Raw genomic sequence first — 19,577 nt, 5'->3', positions numbered from 1 at the left:
CCTAGAATGGAATTGATGTGAGCAAGCACTTGAAGAAGAAAAAATGGTTACCTACTTTTCATAACTGTTGTTGTTCAGATGTGTTGCTCATGTCCATTCCATTACCCACCCTCCTGCCCCTCAGTTGGAGTTGCAGGCAAGAAAGATTTGAGAGGGTGTAGGGCCGGCAGCACTTAACATACTGATGTATGAGTGCAGCACTCAATAGGGCGCTAGAGACGAACCTTCGGATACTGCTAAGGCAAAAATCTCTAATGACTGCACCCATGGGTGCTCACACACCTAGAATGGACTGGACATGAGCAACACATCTCAAAGAACAACAGTTACAAAAAGTAGGTAACGGGTTTTTTTCTGTGATTGCTTTTTCAATGAATTTTCAATAATAAAAACTATAATCATTAACTTTATAGTGCTAACAAGACCTAATATTCATAAAATACTGTTCAAGATACGTTTTTGAGCGGTACAAAACAAATTTAAAAACTCTTTGGGGTTTTACTCAGTTTAATTCAGTGATAGTATATGAGTGTTGTGTAGAAATGATGCTAGTGATGCAAAATTTTGTTTTCTTTCATAGATCAGAATATTGCGACTGCCTCTAACACTCTGCCATCTAGAAGAGCTCATTCTCTGACTGCATCTGGATCTCCTAGTTTAGCACCCGGGGCATCTGCACCAATCAGACCAGTCTCCTCTCCTGTAATGTCATCTTCAAGCAAGAGTCAGGCTAGGTAGGGACAAAATCAATACTTTACTTTTTAAAAATCTAATTATTAACATTGTAAGTTATGACTGAAGTGCTCGCCTAGATATACATAAGTATGGAGCTTACCTTTTCCAGCTCTTGTATATCCCAGAGATCATCTGCACAGATTTTGGTCACGGATGCTCCATGTGTGTAACTGTCATTAACTGAAGTATTTCAGCTGTGTAAACTGAGTTGCATAGGTGCTTTGCACAAGTTAGTTCAACTTCAAGAAGCATAAACCTGCACTAGGATTTCTGGTAGAAGTTGCTCTGTTTTGCCAGGAAATAATAGGGATCGTTTGAGGAACCTTCCCTTTCCCACACATTTCTCTTCTCTTTTTACTTGCAGCACTTTTCAATCCTATATTTACTTTTGACTGTGCAGTGGTAATTCATTATTATTATTTATGATTTATTTTATTATACCATAGGTGTGCATGGCACTTTACAGGCATACAAGATGACAAAGTCCCTGCAGTGGGGACGTTCCAGTCTAAATGAGACAGATAACATAATGAATAGTGAGGGTAGGGATGATAAGGAAGGCAGGGAAAGACAACAGTAAACAGCACAAAAAGACCATTGCTGATGGATGGGGGAAGGATAGATCAGTGGTTTGAGCATTGGCCTGCTAAACCCAGGGTTGTGAGTTCAATCCTTGAGGAGGCCATTTAGGGATCTGGGGCAAAAATTGGGGATTGGTCCTGCTTTGAGCAGAGGGTTGGACTGGATGGTCTTCTGAGGTCCCTTCCAGCCCTGATATTCTATATCTGTAGTGCAAAACTGGCTGCTTTTGCCTTGAAATGCACTTTCTAAGGCTTTTTTGTTCTCTTTACATACAGTGTGCCGTTCTGCACTCCATCATGTAGGACCAATGGGTGTATACATCACAATAAGATTTATTTCTACTATATGGCTTTCATGTTGTTATATTTTTCAAAAAGGATATAACAAATTTAGTTCACAATACATTGAAAAAGCATCACAAATTGATGCCACAGCAGTTGCTTCCCAATTTTGAAAATCTATGTTATGTTTCATTTCATTTGCCAAAATAATTGATGTTCCCTATATGTAGAGCACCTGGAACTTTGTAATATTTCAGTGTGTCATTAGTTTGGCAGAGGCAAGAAAAATCTGTTGTTGACTGTATTGTAGTATTCCACAATTCCATACTCATGCCACAATTCCATACTCATAAATCCTGAGGACCCATAACTCCCGCTGACTTTAATGAGAGGTATGGGTACTCAAGTATGTGTTCAACACTTTTCAAGATTTTGGGTGAGATTGTGTGCTGTGCCTCTAAAGCTATGTCTACACAGCAGTGTAAGCCAATGGTTAGCGAGACTCAAGTCAGCTGACCCATGTCAGGGAACCATGGGCTTGAGCATCTATATTGCAGTTGAACCCTAAGTTGAGAATTTCCTGACCCATATTCGAATCCAGGGTTCTGGCATCTACTCTGCAGTGCACATATCCGAGTCAAAGTAAACACATCCCAAAGTGCTTGCTGCCTCCACCCCCCATGTCGACACTGTAGCCCTAAGAACATGATGCACTGTGGGAAAATTCTACTGCCCACCCTGTTTCCTAACTGGCAGTACTATTGATGGGACTCAGATGCGCATAATGAGCCCATGAGTACATCAGTTGCATAACTAGCTCCTTTGGTGTCTAAGTGGAATGACTGCAGTTTGAGAAGGGCTTATACTGAACTACCATCTAATCTGATGAGAGTTGGCTCTCCGCCTCTAGGCTGAGTCGCATTGGTGGGGAAATGCCCATGTGCACCTGTTCTCAGGATAATTAAGACATCAGTGTCCAGGGCTGTCAAACTATTAAAATGAAACTTTGCACTTTAAAATTTTTAAAATGGGATGTTCCATGATGGTGTTTTTGTCTGGGTTTTATTTGGGGGGGGGGCTGTTTGTTTTGAAGTTTGACATAAAATGTAGGTTTCAGAGGAAAAATACACACACCCAGCTGCCGGCTGCAGAGCAGTGAAGTGAATCCCCAGGGCTTGGGGTGCAGTGTGCTCCAGCACCCAATGCAGATCCCTTATATTTGTATAGGGTCAAATGCTGGAGTCCTGGTTTCAGTCCTTGTCCAGATATAAGTCTTATTTCCTTCAGTTGGACTTTCATGTGAATAAGTCAAACAGGATTTGATCCTGTATATTATCTTTATGGGGAGAACCATCTCCAATAGCTCACTCTCCTTGGCTAAAGAAAACCTTGCATTTCTCTGAATAGTATTCTTACTTTACTTTTTGCTGTCCAGTATTCTTATTACTTGGCCAGAGTGCTTGGGGGAGGGTTGGTTCAAATGTATTAAACAGATATTTAGCATGGATATAAAAGCTTGGTTGTTTTTGTCAAATAAAGTATCAAAGCCGCAGTGGTATGGAAAAGTTATGTAACTGAGTCACTCAGCCCCATTTCCTAGTCTTCCCCCATATCTGCTTCATGAGTGCGAAAATTCTGGCTCTGTGTGGACCATGGCAACTATATTTTAAACCCATAGTTATTAAATCCTCAGACACTCCATATTTCTTCAGCCCTGGTGAGAACATCCTTCTATCCACTTTATTGTATGCTTTTTGTAGGTTTATAAAAGCCCAGAAGTTATCTAGTTCAAGTTAATATTATTATTTATACTACAACACAAACTACAACTACAAACTTGTAATCTCATCAAAAAGAAATATCTAGTTAGTTTGAGAACCTATATTTTCCATAGCGCCTATTGATTGGCATTAATTTTATTACCCTCTTTTAATTTTTATTCATCAAGACCAATATCAGCCATTCCATAATTTTTCCCAGGATTGATGTCAAGGTGACAGGCCTATATTTATCCAGGTAATCCTGTTTACTCTTTTAAAATATTGGAAAAATATTAATTTTCTTCCAATCCTCTGGCACTTCCCCAGTGTTCCAAGACTTATTGAAAATCATCAGATACAGTTCAGAGAACATCTTGGCCAGCTCTTTAAAAAGTCTTGGATTTAAGTTATCTGGAGCAGCTGAGTAAAAAATATCTAACTTTGGTAGCTGCTGTTCAACATCCTCTTGAGTTGGAATGGAAAGCATTTCATCATCATCATCACATGACATAAATACATCGTGTACATTTTTCACAAATACAGAACAGAAATATTTATAGAACACCTCTGCCTTTTTTAACACTTTTGACCATAGATGTCTCCTTATGTACTTTTGCTTCTTTTATCAATTTTCTTCAACTCCTAACTTCTAATTTGTATTAAGTGCTAGCAACTTCACCTTTTTTCCATTTGTTATATATTGGGGTTTATTATTATTGTATAGCTGTTTTCAAATCCCCTCTGAGCTAGGTTGTTTTTAACCAGTGGAGCCTTCTTTATCAATTGTTAGATTCTGGATTTTAGGCATCTAGTAACATGCTCTTAAACAGTTCTCAATTGTCATTCACATTTTTCTGTTTAAATTCTTTCTCACAGCTGATGTGGTTCATAATTGTTTTCAACTTGTGAAATTGGTCTTTTTAAAGGACCAGGTATATATATTATTGGTTTTGATTCTGTTTGGACATAAAATGTAATCAAGTCACGATCACTTACACCTAAGCAACCACTTATTTTTAATATTGTGATCATTCCTCAATTCACACTCAGGAGAATTCTACTCTGCTTTCCCTTCCCTTAATCCATGTGGGTGAAGGAGGGAATCTTGTGATACCTTGTTCTGCCGTGGTGCCCAGGCCTGGATGTATCATGAGCTTGATGCACTTAAATCAGGACATGATAAAGTTAGCTGACTACTGTAAGATTTGGCGCCTGCAGCCAAGCATCATAAAAACAGTCTCCAGTTTGTTCCATCTTCATCATGCCAGCACAACCCAAGACTGAATGTTTATCTGAATGGTCAGAAGGCGAAGCATGAAGTAGAATCAGTCTATCTAGGTGTGACCTTAGACCACACATTGAGTTACCGTACCCACCAGAAGAAGACAGCAGCTAAAGTTAAGACGTGCAACAATCTTCTTAGCAAACTGGCAGGTTTGTCATGGGGTGCTTGTGCTCCAACTTTGTGGATGTCAGCTCTTGCCACCTCGTATTCAGTGTCATAGTACTGAGCACCTGTTTGGAGTCGATCGTCACACACCAAACTGGTGGATACACAGTTATATGCCGTCATGAGTATCATCTCCTGCACTCTGTGTCTGACTCCACTGTCATGGCTTCCAGTTCTGAGCAATATTGCTCCTCCTCATATCAGACAAGAGGTTACCACTGGAAAGTTACTGGAGAAAGTATGCACCAACTCAAGCCTGCTGCTGCACAATGATCTTTTTAAACCAACAGCTGCATGTTTTCTGTCACGTCACCCATTATGGTCTCATCTGCCATGCCAGGATGTTAGGACGGAAACTCTCTGGTGAGAAGAATGGATATCTGTTATAATCCCCAACCAGTCCCTCGTTGTCAACCCCACAATTTGCCCGCCTGGTTTTGACCTGCCCCATCACCAGTGGTCCCTGTTTGAACAGGTTCTGGATTGGGCAAGGTCTCTGTGTAACACCAACTGACCCCCAGTTGTCGGTGGGCAGAATCGAACCGGGGACCTCTGGAGCTTAGTGCATGAGCCTCTACCGCATGAGCTAAAAGCCAACTGCCTGTTAGCTAAGGCTGTAGAGCAAACTCATTAATCTCTCTCTCTAAGTGGTCTCAGTGCCATTAGATGGGACAGAAAACCACACCCAGGAGGTGTGTGGGTTACATGTGCACAGCTAACCAGTATCGCTGGGGCTTTTGTGACAGCCCTTTGTGCAGCTACAGCGCAACACAGATGATAACGCACATTGTTGATGAATGCCTGCTGACTAGGTTCAGTGGTGGCCTAGAAGAACTGCATCATGCCCCTGAAGATACCATTGCTTGGCTAGACAACTATGCACACGCTAAATAAATTTGAGGAGGAGGGTGCCCCAAATGGTAATTCTTCCTTACAAGAGATCAGGCCTGAATGAAAAAGTGGGGTAGCCATGGCTTAACTTCTGTGTGCCAGTGCTGATATTCCTGGCTGTTTCTTGGGAAGCCCTGGCTGCTTCTGGGGACTAGCTCCATCCCTGTTCCCTCTATTCCATGTGACTGGGGAAATACAGTGGGGGGGCTAAAGCCTGTGTCGCCTGCTGGAATCGGCAGGCAGAGGGCCCCCCTACTGAGCATCTCCCTGCCTCACCGATGCACCCAGCTGTTGGGGATGTCCAAATGTGTGACACCTTTATTTTCTGCATATAATCCAGAAAGAATAATTTATTTATTATGCTAGCATTATACCTTAAGGAATTCTGTACATTTCCAGCATGCTTCCCATTTTAATTGTTTTGCTGATAAAATACTAAAAGCAAACTTCCTGTGATCTTCATAAACAGCAGGACATATTTCTTTTAGGTTTCATGCTATAACAATAGTAGGATTATTTTGTTAAGTGAGAAAAAAAGAAAACTTGTTGGTTTGTGCCTATTTAAATTAGATTCTTCCATGCATGGAAAGGTTTCAGTAGAATTTCTTTATTTGCTTTGGCAAAGTTTGCAGTGGTCTTTAGGGGAATGAGTGGCCAGTATGAAATATAGAATCAAAGTACAAACTCTGATTTTATCCACTAAGAAGTATTGTTTTTGTTTCCTTCTTTCAAATATTGATAATAAATATATTAAAGAAAGCCTAGAATAGACTTCTAGGGCAATGCTGCCTAATATTTCACAATCAGTGGAAGTTAAATATAAGAAAATAACAGCAATCTCATTTTGTTTTAGTACTTGGAGCAGCAGTAGCTGGCAAGGCCGAGTCAAAGGAGGATTGAAGGGGTTTCAGAACTTCATGGTTTCCGATAGTAACATGAGTTTTGTTGAATTTGTAGAGCTTTTCAAGTCTTTCAGGTAAAATCTATTTGACTAATCACATTCATCACATCAAAGTTGGTAAAAATCTCTTTTAAGAAAAAAAGCACAAAGTTAACATTCTTCCTCTATCCTAGTGTTCGAAGCCGCAAAGATCTTAAAGACCTCTTTGATGTCTATGCTGTACCCTGCAATCGATCAGGTTCTGATTCTACTCCACTTTATACTAATCTGAAAATTGATGAGAACACCAGTGAACTCCAACCTGATTTAGGTTTGTTAAATTTAATTTCATCAAGAAAACAACACTTAGAGAACTGAACTGTTTTAATTATTGGCATTGTAAAAAAATCCTGTTGAAGTGGGGGGGCAGAATCAGGCTTACAATTGACAGTGAGTTAGAACCTTAACTAAAGGGTCACTACCACAGCTCCATAATAACAGTTCATCACATTCCATCCATACACAACTGGTTTAACTAATTTTAAGAAGTTTAACAAATTCAGAAAGTTTTATTTCACATAAGATTTACCAAAAGTGCATTACTGTGTGTGTGCATGCGTGTGTGTATATGTATATGATCTAGAGCCAAATCCTGAAGAACTCACTCAGCTCTCAATAAAGAAAGAGTTCCACTGATGTAAATAGGAATCTTGCCTGACTAAGTCTTGGCTAAGAATTTCAGGATTTGATCCATAGTTATTGAAAATTGATTTTTTCCAGTGAATACAATTTTAATTCCTTTGAATAATTCAGTGTGGTATGAATAATAGAATAGTACTCGCCTAATTTATCTCCAGGTGATTAAAATGAAACTCCTCAAATATTTATGTTCATATTTATTATCTTTTAGATTTATTGACCAGGAATGTATCAGATCTGGGTTTGTTCATTAATAGTAGACAGCAACTATCAGAAAACCAGAGACAGATATCTGATGCCATTGCTGCTGCTAGTATTGTAACTAATGGTACTGGAGTAGAAAGCACATCACTGGGAATATTTGGAGTGGGCATCCAGCAACTCAATGACTTCTTAGTGAATTGCCAAGGTGAACACTGCACCTATGATGAAATCCTCAGTATTATCCAGGTCTGTAATATAAATATTTTGCAATGCATCTATTCATTCTATAGGGGTTTTTGTTTCCTCCATTTTTTTCCCCTGCATGTGTTCTTTCTCTGTGCAGTCTCCAGAACAGTACCTTCTGTATCACCTATATGAAGATTGGATTTCCTCCTTTGGAACCACTGCTAATTCTGTTCCCTCAGTTTGCATGAAACTTCTCTAAACACAGTGTACCCAATAGTCCTTTTCCATGAGATCAATGTTTCATTTCTATTATGTGTCTTACCTCCATTGAATATGGACAAAATGATCCGAGCTGAGTTTTGTATCCATTGTGTTATAAAAATTGAATGACTAGCTACCATAATGTAAATTTTTATTCCTTTTTACTTTTGTCTAATGTAATCCAAAATTAAGTCCGTACTCTACAGGGTTTAACAAAACTGTCAAAACATTTTGAACAGTTCAGATGTTAGGCAAGTATGTGCAATATACATTTACAGCAAGGTTAAAAAATCAGGCTGTCTAGGGGAACTTCAGAATGATTTTGTGCAAGTTGATGTGTTGTTGAACACTGGTAAATAAATACAAATAGTTATTTCCTTTTAGATGATCGCACTGAGTATTATATATAAGAATAAGAACATGCATGATTTTAAATAATAATCTAGATCAACATTCTACATTGTAAGCTCTGCAATATTATTAATTTTATATATTTAGTGACTTTGCTAACTCCTATAACTATTATCAATATAGTGAAGACGCTTCTCAATGATATTCAGACTGCATAAATACAGCTTATTAGTTTGATGTACAAATTACATTGTAAAAAATGAATGAAAGCCTTTTACCTAAAGCATGTGATACATATTTCTTTTGATCAAAATAATATTGTTCTCTTACTGTTTCTTACAGAAATTTGAACCCAGTGTCAATATGTGCCAGCAGGGGCTACTGTCATTTGAAGGATTTGCAAGGTAATTAACCACGTATGAAGTTAACATACACGTGATGTTATTTGTGCGCATTTTGCTAAATATTCGTCACAAACTATTATTTCTGCACCTTTAGGTTTTTGATGGATAAAGACAATTTTGCCTCAAAAAATGACGAGTCACAAGAGAATATTGAAGAGTTACAACTACCACTGTCATATTATTACATTGAGTCTTCACACAATACATACCTCACAGGCCATCAGCTTAAAGGAGAATCATCAGTAGAGCTTTACAGCCAGGTATACAGAGTTAGATCATTGCATAGTTTTCAGCATGAACTTGTTTGTTTAACTAAGAAGTCACAGAAACATGGCCTTTTTTGCTTTGAAAACCCAAATATTCTGAGCCCCTGCTTGTAAAATATAGGAAAACATGATGTGTGGGAAAGCTGCCTGTGTGCACAGTTGTGTTCAAATGCTTTTACTAAGGCAAAAAATGGGTTTCGTTTGAGATTCATAGCATTTAGACACTAGTCATTCTGACCTAACTTACTAAAATTAGACTTTCCCACAGGAAAGACTGATCTAATATGTTAGTTCATTTAAATGTCAAAAACACCCTTCAGATATTGTACATTACTGAAAAGACAAAATTCTAATGAAAACATCGCTCCTGACAATATACTTCTAGGAATATTACACTATTTATCTGACCCTGTATCTAATTGGTGACAAACCTGGAAAGACTGATTTCTCTCTATGGGCTTTGGGACTCTATTTTTGATATGTGTATTGAACAAATATTACAGAAAACATCAAACTTCCTGTGACTGGGATTTTTATTTTTCACCAAGTTAAAGAGAAATCCATTCAAGTGTGACAGGCTCACACAAGCTCCTCTGTGCTACTTCAGCCCTTTGTTTGTCTGTTTGGAGGTGGGGAGGTGGACTGTGTGTGAGAAAACTATGAGTAAAGTGGCTGCATAGTGGTGCTGTGGAATAGGTTTCTATGACAGCCTCACACAGGATGGCAGTGTTGGGGGAGGTATGGTAGGGATCCATTGTCTGTAACACCCCAAGTGATGTGAAGGAGCTAGCGGGCACTCTTTCAGCAGCCCAGAGGCTAAAATAATGGTCCATAAGATGAGATGGGAACATTATTGCAGCCCTGTTCCCCTGGGTGGGGTGAGGGTGCCCCCTCCACTGACATAATGTACTTCCATTGTCTAAGGCTTTGAGCAGGATAAGTGAATATCATCCTAATCATATATGTACTTTACCTGAAGTTATAGATAGATTCCAGAAAGCTTTACTTCCAATAAAAAGTTGTAGCCCAGAAGGCTCTCTTGCAGTGGCCCTTCTTCATCCTGGAGAAAATATCTGTGTAGATACCCACTTGTTTCTGCAGGCAGGAAGATGTAAATATTTCTCTCCCAGTGTAAGTTCCTGGCCCTTTAAGGGACACTTTTTGCAGTTGTGACAGGGTGTCTTGCCCTTATGGGCTGAAGAGTCTGGGGCTAGCCAATCCTGATCAGGTGATTCCTTATAAAGGGCAGCAGATGGCTACAGTGAAGTGGGAAGCTCAGGGAACAGCAGGAAGAAATGAAGGCAGTCAGGCTTCTGCAGTAATGACCTTGATACTAGGCGGTTTGGAAGCCAGAGACCTATGATTCCAGCAAAGCAGGGCCTGGGGGTGGCCTGCTAAAGCAAGAAAAGCTATAGGCAGGAAGGCCTGGTAATAGGGTGAATTGGAGTCTGTTGTGAGTGAGCAGGCTCCAGCAGAAAGACCTGGGACCTGGGATTTCCCTACTGAGGGTATGTCTACTCAGCAGAAAAAAAACCCACAGCAGTAAGTCTTGGAGCCCTGGTCAACTGAAACGCAGTGAGGGAGAAGGGTCTCAGGCCCTAGGCTCCAGTCCGAGTCCAAATGTATACACTGTTATTTTTAGCCCCATAATATAAGGCCGAGTCAGTTAACCTGGGCTCTGAGACTTGCTGCTGTGTTTTTTTGTTTTGTTTTGTTTTTTGGTTTGGTTTCTGTGTAGTTGTAGCCTGAGACTACGGGCAGGAAAAGCCTGGGAGTGACCCGATGAGGGTAAAACTCATGCACTGTTTTCAGACTTGGAGTTTTATCTTGGAGATTTATTTATGTGAATAAACTCGAACCCCTTTAGAAGGGTGGTGAATGGACAAGAAAGCCCTATGTAGAGTTTGTTTAAGAAGACTTTTGAGGGAGAAATTGTTAGCAGAGAATCACAGAGGTACCCTGGGCTAGGGTTGCCAACTTTCTAATTTCAGAAAACCGAACACTCATGCCCCCCCTTCCCTGAGGCCCCACCCCCGCTCACTCCAGCCACCCCCCCCCATCGCTTGCTCTCCTACCCCCTTGCTCATTTTCATCAGGCTGGGGCAAGGGATTGGAATGCAGGAGGGGGTTAGGGCTCTGGCTGGGGTTTAGGCTCCAGACTGGGGCTGGGGGTTCGGAGTGTGGGACGGGGTTCCCAAATCCAGGAGTGAGTTCAGGTGCAGGAGGGGGTGCGGGGTGCAGGCTCTAGGAGGGAGTTTGGGTGGGGGAGTGTGCTCCAAGCTGTGGCAGGGGGTTGACGCACAGGAGGAGGTTTGGGGTGCGGGCTCCGGGCAACTCTGCCTGGTGTGGTTTGTGGGGGCTCCGGCAGGTGCTTTTGTTAGGCTGCCCCTTAAATAGAAGATGCACCAGCGCTGCCCTGGAATTTCGTGGATCTCCGAGACTGCTCTTTCTGCCATGAATCCTGGACACATGGCTCTGCCAGCTCACCGAGGACAAAAGTGCCGACTGGAACCGCCAGGATCCCTTTTTGACTGGCCATTCTGGTCGAAAACCAGATGCCTGGCATCCTACCTGGGACACGAGGCACCGCATGGGAGACGGCTGACCCCACTCACCAACCAAATTCCCATTCTCTTTGCCTCCAGCAGCAATTCTGGTAGCTTCTGAAATTTCTTTCTATTTCTAATGGGAGCCTTTCTTTTAAATCCTTGCTTTCTAATATTCTTCATTTTCCTGCTCTCTCTGTGTGTGTGTGTATGTGTGTGTGTGTGTGTGTGTGTGTGAGATCCAACTGTTTGGGATAGTAGCTTCCATGGTTTTCTTTCACACCACAGTAAAGTAGTTTTCAAGGGCAGCAACTTCCCCAAGCTGCCATTTAGCACTGCAACCCCTTTTCTCTCTTTGTTTTTGTACAGTTGCTGTTCACATGGGATCTATTATTCATTTGTGTTACAGGTTCTCTTACAAGGCTGTAGGAGTGTGGAGTTAGACTGCTGGGATGGTGATGATGGGATGCCTATCATTTATCATGGACATACCCTCACTACTAAGATCCCTTTTAAGGTATATTGACAATTTCTTGTAGAAAATAGAAATTAATCAAGAAAGAAGTTTAATAACTTGTTCACTTGTATGAAGATACCAGTTTAATAAAGCAACAATTATCCTTCTAGAAGAAAAGAAGTCACTAAGGGATTGTGTATACTGCAATTAGACACCCGTGGCTGGCCTGTGGCAGCTGATGTGGGCTTGTGGGGCTCATGCTAAAGGAGCTGTTTAACTGCAGTGCAGACATTCAGGTTTGGGCTACAGCCTGGGCTCTGGGACCCTCCCACCTCACAGGGTCCTAGGGCCTAGGCCCCAGCATGTGGATATGTCTACACTGCACATGGGAGCGAGCGTTCTTCCCAACATGGGTAAACAGACACATGCTAGCATTGCTCAAGCTAGCACACTACAAATAGAAGAGTAGCCAGGGATAGCACAGGAAGAAGCTTGGGTTAGCCACCCGAGTACAAACATGTCTGGACCCCCAGGTACATACTTGAATGACTAGGCCAAGCTGCGGCTCATGCAGCCTCAGCTACACTGCTATTTTTACAGTGTGTTGGTTCAAGCAGAGCTAGCGTGTGTCTGTCTGCCCGTGCTGGAAAGCACAATCTTAGATGCAGTGCAGACAACCCTAAATGGATTAGCAACAGACAATATAAAGTCATATTGTATTTTGAATCATGGAATCAATACTCGGAAATAATCAACTATAAATATTTTATGCTTTTCAAATTAGAGAATTCTAACTAGATTGTCGAGCTCAACGGGTAGTGATAAATGGCTCCATGTCTAGTTGGCAGCCGGTATCAAGTGGAGTGCCCCAAGGGTCGGTCCTCAGGCCGGTTTTGTTCAATATCTTCATAAATGATCTGGAGGATGGTGTGAATTGCACCCTCAGCAAGTTTGCAGATGACACTAAACTGGGAGAAGAGGTAGATACGCTGGAGGGTAGGGATAGGATACAGAGGGACCTAGACAAATTAGAGGATTGGGCCAAAAGAAATCTGATGAGGTTCAACAAGGACAAGTGTAGAGTCCTGCCCTTAGGACGGAAGAATCCCATGCACCGCTACAGACTAGGGACTGAATGGCTCGGCAGCAGTTCTGCAGAAAAGACCTAGGAGTTACAGTGGACAAGAAGCTAGATATGAGTCAACAGTGTGCCCCTGTTGCCAAGAAGGCCAATGGCATTTTGGGATGTATAAGTAGGGGCATTGCCAGCAGATCGAGGGACGCGATCGTTCACCTCTATTCGACATTGGTGAGGCCTCATCTGGAGTACTGTGTCCAGTTTTGGGCCCACATTACAAGAAGGATGTGGAAAAATTGGAAAGAGTCCAGCTAAGGGCAACAAAAATGATTAGGGGCTGGAGCACATGACTTATGAGGAGAGGCTGAGGGAACTGGGATTGTTTAGTCTGCAGAAGAGAAGAATGAGGGGGGATTTGATAGCTGCTTTCAACTACCTGAAAGGGGGTTCCGAAGAAGATGGATTTAGACTGTTTTCAGTGGTAGCAGATGACAGAACAAGGAGTAATGGTCCCAAGTTGCAGTGGGGTGGCTTAGGTTGGATATTAGGAAAACCTTTTTCACTAGGAGGGTGGTGACATCTCCTTCCCTAGACGTTTTTAAGGTCAGGCTTGACAAAGCCCTGGCTGGGATGATTTAGTTGGGAATTGGTCCTGCTTTGAGCAGGGGGTTGGACTAGATGACCTCCTGAGGTCCCTTCCAACCCTGATATTCTATGATTCTATGAAGTCTTGTAATTTACACTTTGATTCTTATAGGATGTAGTTGAAGCTATTGATCGCAGTGCCTTTATTACATCTGATATGCCAATCATCATATCTATAGAGAACCACTGTTCATTGCCTCAGCAACGCAAGATGGCTGAAATATTTAAGGTTAGTCATAGTGTATTATATCATTCAAAGTGCATGGCCCGGGATTTTGTTTTCATGATATCTCACGTATTCTCAATATTTCAGAATGTATTTGGAGATAAGATGGTAACTAAGTTTTTATTTGAGAGTGACTTCTCTGATGATCCAATGCTCCCTTCACCGGACCAACTGAGAAGAAAAGTGCTGCTGAAAAACAAAAAACTCAAAGCCCATCAAACTCCAGTGGATATTTTAAAACAAAAGGTAAATTATTTCCCTAACAAACATTCTGATATTTAAGTTGTGGTTTGGAAAAAACCAATAGTCGTTAAAGTTTGTCCAATTTAACATAGACAAAAGAACCAGTCTAATGCACACTGGGAAACCCATTGTGGATTATATATCAACAAAATATAAATATATAAAATAAAAATATAATTACAAAAATACTTAGTTTATTTTTGTGTTTTTTAGTTTTAATTATGATGCATAGTAAACACAACATAGTATATTTGGTAAAAGTAATATTATCTCACCAAACACTTCGCTAATAAATGTTTGCTCAGAAAGGCGCAGAGGCCACCCCAAGGTTTTTTTGTGTGTGCATTTTGTTTTGTAATACTTAGTTGTCTTTTTGGATTTAGCAAAGTTGTGCTGTACATTTACCGTATTCAAGCCAGGTACTTTCTTGTTAAACAATTTTTTTTTTCGCTTGTTACCAATTGATTTTATTTTATGGCAGAATTTTACCATTTTTATTATACTGTATTTCCATATGATAGGTAGCAAATTTTCCTGAAATATTTAGTATTTCTTAATATTTATGTATATATCCTTTTGTGATCTCTCCTCCATCTTTTAATTTTTGCAATGGATGAAATCCTCTTAGAGAGGTTGGAGCCTTCTCTTTACAAGGAAATTGAGTCCCATGTGGGCAACAATGCAAGCTTCCTTTACATTACAATCCCTTTTATTTTAATCTATACAGCCTCAGCCCTTCCTTCATTTTTTCCACAGGGACTGTACAATAACTGTGTTCCAGTTACCAAGGGCTTGGAACTGATGCCAAACATCCCATGTAGTGAAATGCATTATTTAGTGGGAACTGGACTTTTTCAAAATTGTGATCTTATCTATAGATCCACAATGTAATCCAGGTATCAATGTTACATGGATTTTCAGAGATTACAGGAGGAGATTTAAACCCATTCATGGAATCATAGTTAACAGTAAATAAACTATTTTGGGAGATGGGAGGAATTTTGGGGCTTCTGTACACAGGAAAGTTTCACCAGTCAAACTACTATAGTTAAACCACTAACTCCCCATATGTTTTTTGGAATTTTTTGTTTTGTCTAAACTGCTTCCAAAGTGCCATAAACTAAACCAGAAAAAGGGTACTCTTATATTGGACTAACAGTGGGCACATGGGGATTTATACCTGTGTAATTATATATGTTTAAATTCACTCTTCACTTTTTACTGGTATAACTTTCCCATGTTGACAAGCCTTTAGAATAGCTATTTTCCTCTTATAAAAACAGGACACTGAACATATACATATGCATAAGAATATTATAAATAGAACTTTTTTGCTGTTTTAATATTTGAGTGCTTTAAAAATTATTTTAATGCTGTAGGCTCACCAACTCGCATACATGCAAGCCCAGGCCAGTAATGGTGGCAATGCTGGTAACCCCACCACTAATAATGAAGAGGAGGAGGATGAAGAGGATGAATATGACTATGACTATGAATCTCTCTCTGATGGTAAAGAAGTATAGTTATTACAATGCTGTACTTAGAGAATTCTTGGTTTATAAAGTTTCTCCATACTTATAACTGACTTTAACTATTTAAATTAGCTTCAGTTAGAATAGATCAAACAAGATGTATTGAGACATTTGCATGAGAAAATTAGGTTGTTCCACATTTTATGTATTTGTTACTGTATAATATAGTATCACTTATAATGAATGATAACTTATATTCATTCTAAATTACATCAAAATAATAATGTATATAAATGAATTACAAAGTACTGTATTTTACATAAACCCTGTTTTCTTTGAGAGTTTTAACACCTCAGAGTTCATGCATTTTTTATATTAATTCCTTTTCCCTAAGGGCTGAAGAGTGGCCTGTCTTGTGCAGTGGTATAAGGAGGCATAAGGCATTCTCTTACCATCTTGACATATACTTCATAGATAGCAACACAGGAAGGGAAGCAGGCTATGCAGAGCCACTACAACCCATGGCCTACACAAATGGTTAGGGAGTGGGCAGACCCTTGGCTCCGTCTCCCCAGAGCTCCTGATAGCATAGATGTACCGGGGTGTCTGGTGGCTTATGTTGCACTGGGTATAGGCCTGGCAAAGTTTGCTCCCTCACTAGAGCAGTGGGAGATTTTGACTCTCTTCTTCGTGGACTGCTCATGGGGCAGGGCCACATCACAGAGGCCCTTGTTCAGGTCAGATCTCATAGTTACAATGTAGATATGTTCGCAAGCATGCCATTGCTGTCATTAATAAGTTAAACTAGTGATTTTTGTGCTAAGAGTTCAATTATGTTGCCAACATTCAAACAGTTTTTCAGGGACAGTATTCAGAACAGGTGCAGAACATTCTTCTATGAGTGCAGCATATACAGTTGTAGTCTGGGGCCTGGACATGTTCCTGAAGTCAGTGAAGTTACACTAGAAATGAATTGGCCCAAGACATTCAAAAGTGATGTTGGTTTCATAATTGATAACTGTCAGAAAATGTGTCATGTCAAGATACATCACAACTGGTAGCCAAATTCATACCACCCAGAGACATGGCAAAAGAATAAAATAGTTCATTTATAAAAACCTAAGACCAGATAGTGCCTGGCCTTTACACAGGTGACCAAGTTTATGAAAGGCACAAAGCTCAGCACTTCCTTTGGTGCCAGACTTGTGTTTAAGTGGCACAGCGAAAACTTTCACAAATGAAATTTATTTTATTGTTTCTCTGTTGGTAATGATGAAATTAACAAAATAAAATTTAATAAGGAGACTTAATGACTGCTTCTGATTTTCCTAAGATAAATATGAAAATGGCTCAGATTCTGGTGCCTGCTCCAGCAGCTTTGTGCTGTTCCAGCAGCACAAGATAGCTGGAAAGACTGCTTAATTGTCTACCTGAAAAATTTTCCCTGTGTAGAAGAATCTTCAGGTGGCATAGATAAAAATATGTTGTTCAAGTGCAGATGTTTCTTACATATTGGCCAGAAAGAAATTGCAAGTTGCCCACTGTAAGTTGTACTTGAAACATGTTCCAGTAGGAGAAGGCTGGAAAAATCTGTGCACAGTGCAGTACAAAAAGTAACCTGTGGCATGCTTTACTGCTTTAATATAATGGTTACACTGTTTGTTTGTTTTAACTATTATAATATTTGGCAGAACTAATCTAAATAATAATCATCTGAAAACTTTAGAAGATTTCAGTTTTATGCTGTAATTTTGCATAATGCTCATAGTTTTAAAATTGACACTTAATTTTCATTTTTTCTGGCTGTATTTCTTAATTTCCTTTACTCTTATCCCCTTTCTAACTCTGTTTTCCTGTAGCTGATGTCCTTAATGCTTCTCCTGCTCCTAACAGCCAGGAAGGTAAAAGCCATTTGGTTGAGCATTTTAACTGCATGAATTTCAGCACTGTGTCTCCAACTTGTTAAGAGTCTGTAGTGTAAATATATGGTACCTCCTTTGTATTAATTGAAAATGCATTCAAATGGTTTCATTAAGCTTTATTTACTGGTCAGGTATCATTGGAAAAACGTTGGTTATTCATAAAGATATTGTAGTCCAAAATTACACACACACACAATGTATAAAGAGCCAGAATAAATAAAAAATGTTCCCCGTTGTAACAGTTTTCCCATTCTTATAAATCACTCTAATTTGGGGGGCCAATCAGGGTAAGTCTCTAGCATGTACATGAGGCATTCTCTTTAATGGGGAAGAATGCCTCAAGCATACAGGAAGTGTGAAGTGGGGGCAGCATGAGAATCGAAGTCTGAAATGTGAAGATACCTTTTAAAATTACTGATTACTGACTAAACTATATTAACTGATAAACTTCTGCAATTCTTGAATATTCAAGAATATCACCTCTTAAATACTTTCGGTGGCAAGCCTTTGCTTTGCTTTGTTTCTTTGCTTCTTGATTTGCCAAAGAGGATGTGGAAATATTTAACTCATATTTATTAAATGATTTTCTGGTTTTAATATCTACTGAACAAAAAAGACAGTGTAGAAGGTTTCATAGAAGAGCCACATCCTAACAAAGAATATTACCAATGAAGGAGAAACGCTTTAACCAATAAAAAGAAAAGGAGTACTTGTGGCACCTTAGAGATTAACAAATTTATTTGAGCATAAGCTTTCGTGAGCTACAGCTCACTTAGCTCACGAAAGCCTATGCTCAAATAAATTTGTTAGTCTCTAAGATGCCACAAGTACTCCTTTTCTTTTTGCAAATACAGACTAATATGGCTACTACTCTGAAACTTGCTTTAACCAATAAACAAGTTATTTTTGCCAGTTGGTTATTCAGACATGTAACTAGGTGCTTTATCCAAAACAACTTGTTGTTGAAATAAAATTTGCAGTTAACTCTTGGCCTGCATATTGTTTATCTAAAATCAATTAATTTCTAGATAACATTCTGGAAGACCGACCTGAGACTAAATCATCCAGTGATAAACTGCAATTTGAATATAATGAAGAAACTGCCAAGAGAATAAAGAAGACTGATTGCATTACTTACAACAATAAAGGAAAGGTAGTACTTTTTTTTTCTCTCCTCCAAACCTTTTGACATGGATCCAGCTTCAGAAGGATTTGATTTGCTCAAGTGACTGAATTATCACATGGCAAATGCACTTTAATGTAGACAAATATCTGGAAGCAGGGAACCATCCGAGGGAAGATAAGGTAAAAGCAACAAGCATCTGGGTCAAGAAAAGGATTCAAAGGTTATTGTGGACACAACATGGAACTCATTAGACCAGTATGCAACAGCAATAAAAACAGGAAAAGAAATTTTTAGGCTGCGAGCCAATGCCTACTGAAGTCAATGGAAGTCTTTCCACTGGCTTTAATGGGCATCGGATCAAGTCCCTAACCTTACTAGCAGAGAAAAATAATATAAAACAAAATAATTGACTTTAATGGAAGGTGGTTGTTAAATTCCATCTGGATAATCTACGCAGTCTTGGTTGGTTGTGCTATAGGTGGGAATATATTATTTATTAACTCATTAGTGTGTGGTGGCAAAGTGACCTAATAAAGAACTCTAAAATATTTAAAAGATTGCTAAAGTTGATAAAAGGTAAGGGTTTCAAAAACATAATCTAAACAGTGGTGGCCCAGTTCTGCTCTCAGTGAGGCTGTCCCCTGCTACATCCCTGCTCACTTGAGGAGACAACCATGCTGCAGCACCCCAGAGGAAGAGTGGAGTCAGGGAGCATATTGTGATTCAATAACAGTGGTTCCTTGGGTAGTTCCTTGATCGGCTGCTGGCCAACACTGCTATTATGGATTGAGAGTAAACTCTTAGTCAGGCTCATATCTAGCAAGCGTCCATTCACAATTATAGTAATTCACTCTTGTTTCAAATTCTGTTGATGCAGTTTAAGCTTCCGTGCCATTGCTTTTTAGAAAAGAT

The 19,577-nt window shown here is 39.8% G+C and overlaps 1 protein-coding gene across 2 annotated transcripts in view; it reads left to right on the top strand.

Moving 5' to 3' along the window:
* Positions 1-19,577, top strand: part of PLCE1 (phospholipase C epsilon 1) — a 340,325-nt gene that overhangs the window by 277,027 nt on the left and 43,721 nt on the right. The window contains exons 11-22 of one of the 2 annotated variants that reach the window (XM_038409060.2): positions 581-734; positions 6,553-6,675; positions 6,774-6,910; positions 7,490-7,728; positions 8,623-8,684; positions 8,779-8,944; positions 11,906-12,013; positions 13,789-13,905; positions 13,990-14,148; positions 15,525-15,654; positions 17,477-17,518; positions 18,568-18,692. In XM_038409060.2, the coding sequence (XP_038264988.1) occupies positions 581-734; positions 6,553-6,675; positions 6,774-6,910; positions 7,490-7,728; positions 8,623-8,684; positions 8,779-8,944; positions 11,906-12,013; positions 13,789-13,905; positions 13,990-14,148; positions 15,525-15,654; positions 17,477-17,518; positions 18,568-18,692 (1,562 nt within the window). The remainder of the gene's footprint in view (positions 1-580; positions 735-6,552; positions 6,676-6,773; positions 6,911-7,489; positions 7,729-8,622; positions 8,685-8,778; positions 8,945-11,905; positions 12,014-13,788; positions 13,906-13,989; positions 14,149-15,524; positions 15,655-17,476; positions 17,519-18,567; positions 18,693-19,577) is intronic. The other variant, XM_043518170.1, reaches the window with a different exon arrangement.

Source organism: Dermochelys coriacea, chromosome 7 (assembly GCF_009764565.3).
Source record: "Dermochelys coriacea isolate rDerCor1 chromosome 7, rDerCor1.pri.v4, whole genome shotgun sequence".
Lineage (NCBI taxonomy): Eukaryota > Metazoa > Chordata > Testudines > Dermochelyidae > Dermochelys > Dermochelys coriacea.
The sequence above is the reverse complement of the archived record's forward strand: the minus strand, read 5'-3'. Positions and strand labels throughout refer to the sequence as shown.